General features: G+C 45.1%; 1 protein-coding gene across 2 annotated transcripts in view; it reads left to right on the forward strand.

The window, feature by feature from the left end:
• The first annotated feature begins 6164 nt into the window (after positions 1-6164).
• The window catches only part of BARD1 (BRCA1 associated RING domain 1), an 86620-nt gene continuing 84462 nt past the window's right edge, over positions 6165-8322 (forward strand). Inside the window, exons 1-2 of one of the 2 annotated variants that reach the window (XM_019523395.1) lie at positions 6165-6355; positions 6502-6558. In XM_019523395.1, the coding sequence (XP_019378940.1) occupies positions 6225-6355; positions 6502-6558 (188 nt within the window). In that variant the 5' untranslated portion in view covers positions 6165-6224. Of the gene's footprint in view, positions 6356-6501; positions 6559-6602; positions 6944-8322 lie in introns of those variants that run through there. The other variant, XM_019523397.1, reaches the window with a different exon arrangement.

Consider the following 8322-nt stretch of genomic DNA (forward strand, 5'->3'; position numbering starts at 1 on the left):
GAAGCTAAGAAGCTAAGAGATCCTATTTAATGCTGAATGACTTTTGATGCTTTGGTTAGCTGATCTGAAGCTAATTTTTTAGCCTTACCTATGTGATTGTGGAGGGTTCCCCCCAAAACATAAAATGTACCCCATACTGAAGAGCTATGGTTTGATTCTTTGCCAGTAATTTCTTAGCCTTTTCTCCACAAGCCATGTTTTTGTCATTTAGTTGACATAACTGGTTCTTGTGTTCAGCTTTGCACCTAGTTAATTTAACTACAGAAATAAAAGTCCTATCTGCTTGAGTAAAGTAGAGAGTGAATAAAAAATGTTCAGCTACAAATCTTTATAAGTACTAAAGTAAAATCAGGCTAAAAAGTACTGTTTGGGGCTGATAGCTTTGTCCAAAGACAGGGAAGAGGAGAAAGTGCTGGGTAGAAAAATGGCTGACAAAGCAATAATAGCCAAATAGAACAGGCTTTTTTTTTTTTTGCTGGAACATTGGAGCTGGGAGATGACATGTAGCCCTTGATCCAAGAAAGCACTTAAGCATATGCTGAACCATTAGTAGTAGCGTTGCCTCCTGGAGCAATACGTATCTCATATCACACCCCCTATTTGTTTATAATCCCAAATTATGCAGGTTTGGGATGTGTCTGAAGTCTTTCCAAAGATGAGCATTTCATGCAATGCAGAAATTCTAAGGAAAAAATGAGAATGAATTGTGAGCCGTGTGCTTTTTCCACCACGAGTAATTTCTCCCTAAAAAATTAAAGAATCTACTTTTGAGGCTATGGGAAGAAATAAATTCCTTAAGATAAATGTTGAAAACAGATTTAATAGTAAAAAGAAATGGAGGTCTTTCTCCATCAAGTATTTAGAAGTCTTATCAAGAATTGGTAGGAAACAAGTTTTATCCCTTAAGAAGCATTAGTATGGTATAGTATAGTGTAGTATTAGGCACCAGCTGGTGAAACTCGGTCAAATAAAGCTTTTAGAGCTATAAAATGCTATTGTTTATGGCCACTTTATGGTCCTACTCTAGGAAGTACTTAAGCATGTGCCAAGACTACTCATATGCCCAAAGTTAGGCATGTGCTTATACTTTCTTGGAACAGGACCATTGTGAGGAGTAACACATGAGCGTACACAATTGTAATGATTGTTGACCCCAAAGCACTTGTCTTCAGCCACAAACTTTTGTCTTAATGACTGTGTACTATGTTGAGCATTAACTCTCAACTGCTCCCTTGATGCAAACAGAAATTACTGCCTGAATTCTGATGAAGCCGATTACAAAATTTTAAAGCACAAAGGAGAAAACACCGGGTGCCAGTGTCCGTGTGCCAAATGAACATTTTATGTGTGCCCAAGCAGCTGCTGAAACACCACAGAAATTTAAAGCAAGCTGTTTGTACATTTACTGACAGCTGTTTTCCATGATTTTTGTCAACCAAATTTTGCCGCTCTGCATCAGTGCATTCTTTTATTATGAACTTCCTTCAAAGAATAACTTGCTTGCTTTAATCATGTTTGCTCAGAGATTTATGACTTGCTGCTTATTCACTGGTAGAGCTTCTCGACATGAAATGTCAGTGAGCCTGTTATAAATTGCTTCTGGCATTCCTACTCTATCTTTTATTTGGCTGGGAGTATTTCTACCTGAAAGTGATAAATTCCTGCTATAACTGCTTTATGTGCTTCAGTAATTACACTGTACAGAAAGGAGGGGAGCAGCTTCTACAGAGGTATCTTTTTAAAAATAGCAAGCAATAAAAAGCAGTGGAATGGCTTGAACTCTGAAGTGTTATTGAACAAAAAAAAATGACCAGTGAAATATCTGTGTCAGAGTGAAATTGATAAATGGTCAGGAAACAGAGGAGATATAGAAACCTTTAAAGCCACTCTGGGAACATATTAATATTGTGCATTCTTCCTTGATTACACACCAGCAACTCAAAGACCACTGGTCTCAGTTGGCTACCCCATCTTTGTCTACCTACTTTTGTTCCTTTAAAGAGTCATTATGGCTAGAGAACGGTACCATTTTGACTGTTATAATGGAATCCAATCATGCTATTATTCCAGGAGCTAATGCTGTATCAGTGTTTATATTGTAAATACCACATTTCAAGCATCTTAGAATCATACAAAAATAGGGCTGGAAGGGACCTCAGGAAGCCCCTGCTCAAAGCAGGATCATCCCCATCTAAACCAACCTAGACAAGTGTTTGTCTAATTTATCCTTAAAAACTCCAGGAACAATCTTTTAAGTCTTAATTTTAACATACCCATGGAGTGGGAACAATAGCTACATTTCTACAGGGAAAAATCTCATGATCACCCACAAAATCCTTTGTATCATCCTACCCAGGAAGGTTTAAAACCCATCTCTAGTATCTATCAACTTGGCTTTGCTTTTTGGCAGTGTCCGTGTAATATTTGTATATCAAACACATGGGTCATCACTCCTTTAGCTCCAATGGCAGAAGTCTGCATTTTCTATATGATGGTCCATGGTTAGATCTCTCCCAACTGACCTTTTGCAGTATTTGCTGTATCAGGAAATAAGATCTTCATGGAGCTTCCACCGCTAATTCTTGGGCCAGTGCTTGCTGATTGTGCATGAGCTATGCAACGACAATGAAGGTAATACTACGTAACACTTAATTTCATTGCTTTTCCTTGACACCATAAAAAATGTACTGTGCAGCTCTTTGGGAGAAAATGTTGAGAAGGCTAAATTCAGCTGCCTAGTGGTGCTCAAAATGCCCTCAGAACATTTGAAAAAAAGAGATATTTAGTACTGCAGTAAGAAAAGGTCATCATGATGCCTCTGACTAACAGAACAAGGTCAAGAAAATAAATAGAGAGGGCTCAATTTTAATTTATTGTAAGCAGTTGTGCATCACTATTTATAATAAAAAATCCCCTTCTCTCCATGTAAAATCAAATTAAAGTATCCTACAGGATATAGAATATGTGGTAATGTGGACCCATTTATCAGATTAAAATTTTGCCTACAGAGAGCATTGAGTATTTTAAGTGAGAGAATTATTGAGGTTTGAAATAGGTTTGAACAGATAGTTGTAAATATCCTTATCAAAGCAACTGGTAAGTGAATTACAAAAAGCCATTACTCGGTGAGAGATTAACTTTTTCAGTTTTCCTTGGCTGAGACGAAAAATTCCTCCCTTCACCACCAGCCCATTCTACCTTGCCTGCAGAATGATTAGGTAAAGGCAAGACTTCAGCTAATACACAGCATTTAAAGTATAAACAGAAAAGCATTAGGCCAAAACTTTAATCGTAGTTCCAGGTTTGCAGTTAAGGACCCTTCCTTCCTCCATTCTCAGGAACCTGCAGAGTTTATTCATCTAAAGACCTTTACAAGGCCTTGGACAAGCTGAAGAACAAGCTCCAGGAAGTTGTCATGTGCACTGTTGCTAGATCAGGTTAGAAGCTTTCTGTTGGCAAATCAGAATTAACTAGTAGAAGCAAAGGAACCTAATAGAATTTACCAATGGAAGCCAAACACTTTGCGGAAATGTCTGTTTTAACTAATCCCCTGTGATCCTGCTTATATATGTTTGATCGTTGTCACTGGCCAGATCTTTGGGTGTGTACACATGTACTAACTTTCTGACAGTTAAACCAGCTTAACATTTTAAAGAGAAGAGTTGACTTAAATGCAGTGCAAGAAAATACACCTCTGAGGTGTATTATCTTGAGTCACATTAGTTGATTTAGCTCACAAGATGACTGCCACCATGTCAAGGAGCTGTATGTGTGTATACTCTGACATAGTCAATTTAGTTAAGTTTAGTAGACTGTAACAATTAAGCTGCCTTGTCTTAAGTCTACTTTTCACTAAGCTTCCCTCCCTGATTTTTTTTCACTAGGCTTCCCTTCCCTGTAGTGGGAAGGCATGCGTGGGTTTCAGGACACACTGGAAGGTAGGTGCTCACTGGGACCTTGTCCAGGGCCTGCAATGGGGTAGCCTGCAGATTTTTTTAAGTGAGAGAGGCTGGAGGGATTTCAGGCTGGAATCATCCATTGAGGGCATCCCTGCTGAAGCTGGTAAAACTCTTGATAGTAAAAGACAACACTTTCTTACTGGAGGGACTCAGCAATATTCCTGAGTGGTGAGAGGTGGTAGATACCCCAGTAGTGCTTACAGCAAGCAGCACATTCCAGCAGTGACCCTGCAGTGATGCTCTCAAGGTGGTAGAGGGGGTTGTCTCTCTCCTCCCCTGCAAGTGGAAGTGATTCTGAGTGGTGGCAGAGGCCCTAATAGTGCTTACAAAGTGATCCTGAGAAGGGATACGTGTTGGATAGGAGGTGCTCAGCAAAGTGGTGCTCACACAGCCGTGGCAGGCAGCATGAACGCCACAGCAACAGCTAGTGAGAAAGTCTCCTGTGTCACCCAGAGTGAAACTCCTTTCACCCCCTTGCACTGCGTAAGGTAGCAACACCCAGAGGGGGCATTTTCAATAAAAACTGCAATCAAAACCCAGGAAGTTTAATGTTTTAAGGTGTTTAATATCTAGGTGTTTAATACTTTAAAGTATTTAATACTTTCAAATGTTTTAATTTTAGGTTATTTGATATTTTGGGGAGTTTAACATTTGGAGTAACTAATATTAATGGTATTTAATATTTTGCAGTGTTTGGTATTTGGAGTGTTGTTTGTTATTTGAAGTGTTTTATAGTTGCTGTGTTAGATAACATTGAGTTATTTTCTTTTCCAATTAATGCACTTTTATATTCAGCTTGGCATCCAAGTTGCTTGCAAATGGGGTAGTTGTTCTTTCAGGACCCCCAGTAAAGGCTGGCTTTTCCCCCCAGGTTTCTGGTTGGAGGCTTGAGTCAAAAAACCCCCCAAATTTGAACCCGGCCTTTGTTCTGTCACCAGGGCCTGGCAGAAGGGTTACAATTCTGATAATTCAAAGCTGGGTTTGGAAATTTGCCTCATAGGCAGGTTTCATTGAAAGCCTACCTGTTTCCCTGCCAGTTCTGCCTGCCTGCCAGGTTAGCAGTCTGCCAGACAGCATGCCAGCGTGGCAGCCATGCCACATGGACTCCCTCAGGGCTGAAGATTTCAGTGCTTCCAAGCTGCTGGGCTTTCTGGCTCCCCAAGCTGCCCTGAATCAGGCATCCTGGTGGGCCAGCTGGGTTGGGTGTTTGGCTGACTTGGGGGTCTCTTAAGGTGGAAATAAACATCACAACTGTGCCACCATAAAAATGCTTATGGTGACACAAAGTGAAAGCAAACAGATGTTCATGCCTTCTGTCATGCTCAAATTTGTGGCTGTGACAGAAGGTAGTAACAAACTGGGCCGCTTTATTGTGGTCCACTTGTGTTTGCTTATGGTGGAAGAGCTCCAGCCCTGTGAAACTACTTGGGCAGGAGCTCCTCCAGCTTGTGGGGTTCAGTCCTGCAAAATCCAGACACTCCCAGGCACGACTGGCCCCCTCCAGCCTTGGAAGCGCTTGCCTTGCTTTCCCCGGTTACCCAGGTGCATCCCTAAGCAGCTGGAAAGTCTTTGTGCTTGTCTGCAAAGTAGGGGTTCCCTGCTTGCAGACAGTCACCCCATGCAGCACCTAGGGGGGGATCCCGCTGCAAAGGATTTCCCAGGGTGCGAGTGGGGACCTGGCAGCAGCGAGAAGCACAGACTGCAAAGGCAGAGGGGAACTAGGGGATGTCCCCCTGCTTTGTGCTTTCAGGTGAACATGGGGAACCCCCCCTGCAAACACCAACGGGGAGATCACTGTTCAAGAGCCCTCTTCCCTCCCTGCCTGCAGGCCACTCGGCGGCAAGTTGGGGTTTCCCCCCGCTGCTTGGGGCGCGCCAATTGGAGACGTCTATACGGGTCCCGGAAGCGCAACCACCTGATCCCGCTCCAGGGAAGACGTCTGTTTTCAGCCTCAAGCTCGGGGCTCTTTAGCAGAAAGCCTCCTCAAGCTGCCATGGGCAGAGTCACGTGCACCCCAGAGGTGGCAAACTCCCAAGGCAGCGGAGCTCTCCCAGCCCGTAGCGCAGCCTCAGGTCCAGCTGTGCTCACACTGGGGTGGGGCGGGGATCTACGGCCCCGCCCCTCGGGGAAGGGGAGCCTCCCTCCCTTTCCCGCCGCACATGCGCACACCGCTCCCGCGCTGCCGCCAGCGCTTGCGCACTGGGCTACTGGCGCAAGGCGGTTGAATTCGAGTGGCGCGGGGCCGGGCTGGGCCGGGTCGGGGCGATGCAGGCCGCGCTACGGGCTCGCTCCGGTAATCGCCCCCCGCCGCCCACCATGGAGCGGCCCGGCCGCGCCTGGCATCACACGCGCGCCGCCCTGGAGCAGCTAGAGGCCACGCTGCACTGCTCCCGCTGGTAACTGCTCGCCCCCCCCGTGCGAGGAGGGGAGGGAGTAGGGCTCTATGGGCGCCCCCTGCTGACCGGGCTTGGCGCATGCGCGGGGGCGAGAGGTCGGCGCATGCGTGGAGCAGGTCCTGGTTGACACTTGTGTTCCCCCGCAGCGACCACGTGCTGAGGGAGCCCGTGTGCCTGGGTCGGTGCGAGCACGTCTTCTGCCTGTGAGTACCTGTGGGGCGGGGTGGAGTGGAGCGGGGGCTGCGCATCTCCTCCCTCAGGGTGCGCAGCGCCTGCTGGGCGGGCACGAGGGCGATGCAGAGACTTCACTGCAGCTGGAGAGGCTCAGTGTCAAAGGCTTGTGTGGTGTCATGCAGCCGGCGCTGGCTGCAAGGGGCCGCCAGCGGGTCAGTGGACTTCTGGTCGTGTTGGATCTTGCCTGCGGTGGTGGAAACGGTGGGGCTATGTTATGTTGCTGCTAGCCAGGGTGTCTTTCCAGACAGCTTTCCTAGCCTCGCCTCTGGGGATTGCTCCCTGTGCTCCGGAGGCCTGTGCTGCTATGAGTGAAGCTGACGGATGCCCCCTGTGCTGCCCTCTTGACGTACAAGGGTCCGTACGCTGTGTTCATGCTGTTAGGTGGGCAAATGGGATTCGCTGCCTGAACCCTGAGGTTTCAAACAGGAGTCAAGGATGCCAAAAACGTTCTGCCTCAGCATGGGCTCTCTGAGGCATTTTCAACCGAATGGATGCTTTGCTCTGTTTGCTTTTTGCACCCCCAAAAAAGAAAAAGAAAGTAAGTAAAACAGTGAAAACTAGGAGCTGGTACTGTTGGAGGGGCACCTTGAATTAAAAAAGGTTGAGAACCACTGTCCTGAACAACGTGTGAGCCTGTGGGTAGAAGGAGCCTCCAGTTGTTTTGAAAGGCTGGAAAGAACTTGCTGCTGCTCGTGTGTCAGCTGATCTGGTACAACTGTTTTGTTTATCTGCTTCTACCTCAGTGGTTTAGAGCTAAACCATTGTAACCTTAATGTTACACCCTCATTAGAGTGAAACCCTTGCACTGGATCACCTAGCAAGTGCTGCCATTTTAAAGCGCCTTTGATAATTGAGTTGCGTGCAGTTGAATGGAATGGCTGTTCCACAGGGAAAGCAAATGAAAAAACGAAAGCGTTACAAGTTGGTCTAATAAAAGGTATCATCTCTGAACCAAGAGTTACAGAGTTTTGTATTTCTTTTTGTCTTGGAACAGCACGGCTACCAAATACATCCCTAAGTTTATGCTTAATTTATATAGGTTTTTGAGAATAAAAGGGTTGAGAGCCACAAGAGGGAAGAATAGAACTTAATCTGTAAAAGAAGGAACTATTTTTTTATTGGGTTTGTACAAAAAAAAAAAATCACGAATCTTGCATTCACTCAGTTCTGCAGAGAGCTCTGTGCAGGGGCATTTCAGCCTGGAGCTCAGTATGGCTTCAGGCAAGTTCAGTGGTCTGTCGACATGGAGGATGTCGCAGGATCAAAAGCTAAATTTTACATTTCAAATTGCAGTTTACTGAGCAGTAGTTCACCCTCACAGTATGTAAGAGAGCAGCTCCCTAAACTCTAGGGCTGAAATGATTGTACCTTTTATATTTGATTTGAACTGCCCCTAAGCATTCCCAGAGGAACCTTTCAGTTACAGGAATTAGCCTGAAAATGTTCACTAATCATTTCTCACCATAAAAACATTCATCTAATGGAACAGTTTATGTATTAGAGGCAGGAATACTAATAGGCTTTACTAATATACAGAAGCAAATACAGGGGGGTTACGGTCTCCAAGCTGGTATATATATGGTATGTATGTTTATTTCAAAATATATTACTAACAGGTGTCTATTTTCATTCTTCAGAAAGTCCTGAGAAGCAGTCATGCTCAAATGTATGAATTATCCAGGCAAATATTATACTACTAGGCAATTGCCCCTCAAGAATGTTGGGGGGGGGGG

This window comes from Gavialis gangeticus, unplaced genomic scaffold, assembly GCF_001723915.1.
Source record: "Gavialis gangeticus isolate Ggan-Ray unplaced genomic scaffold, GavGan_comp1, whole genome shotgun sequence".
In the NCBI taxonomy this organism is placed as follows: Eukaryota; Metazoa; Chordata; order Crocodylia; family Gavialidae; genus Gavialis; species Gavialis gangeticus.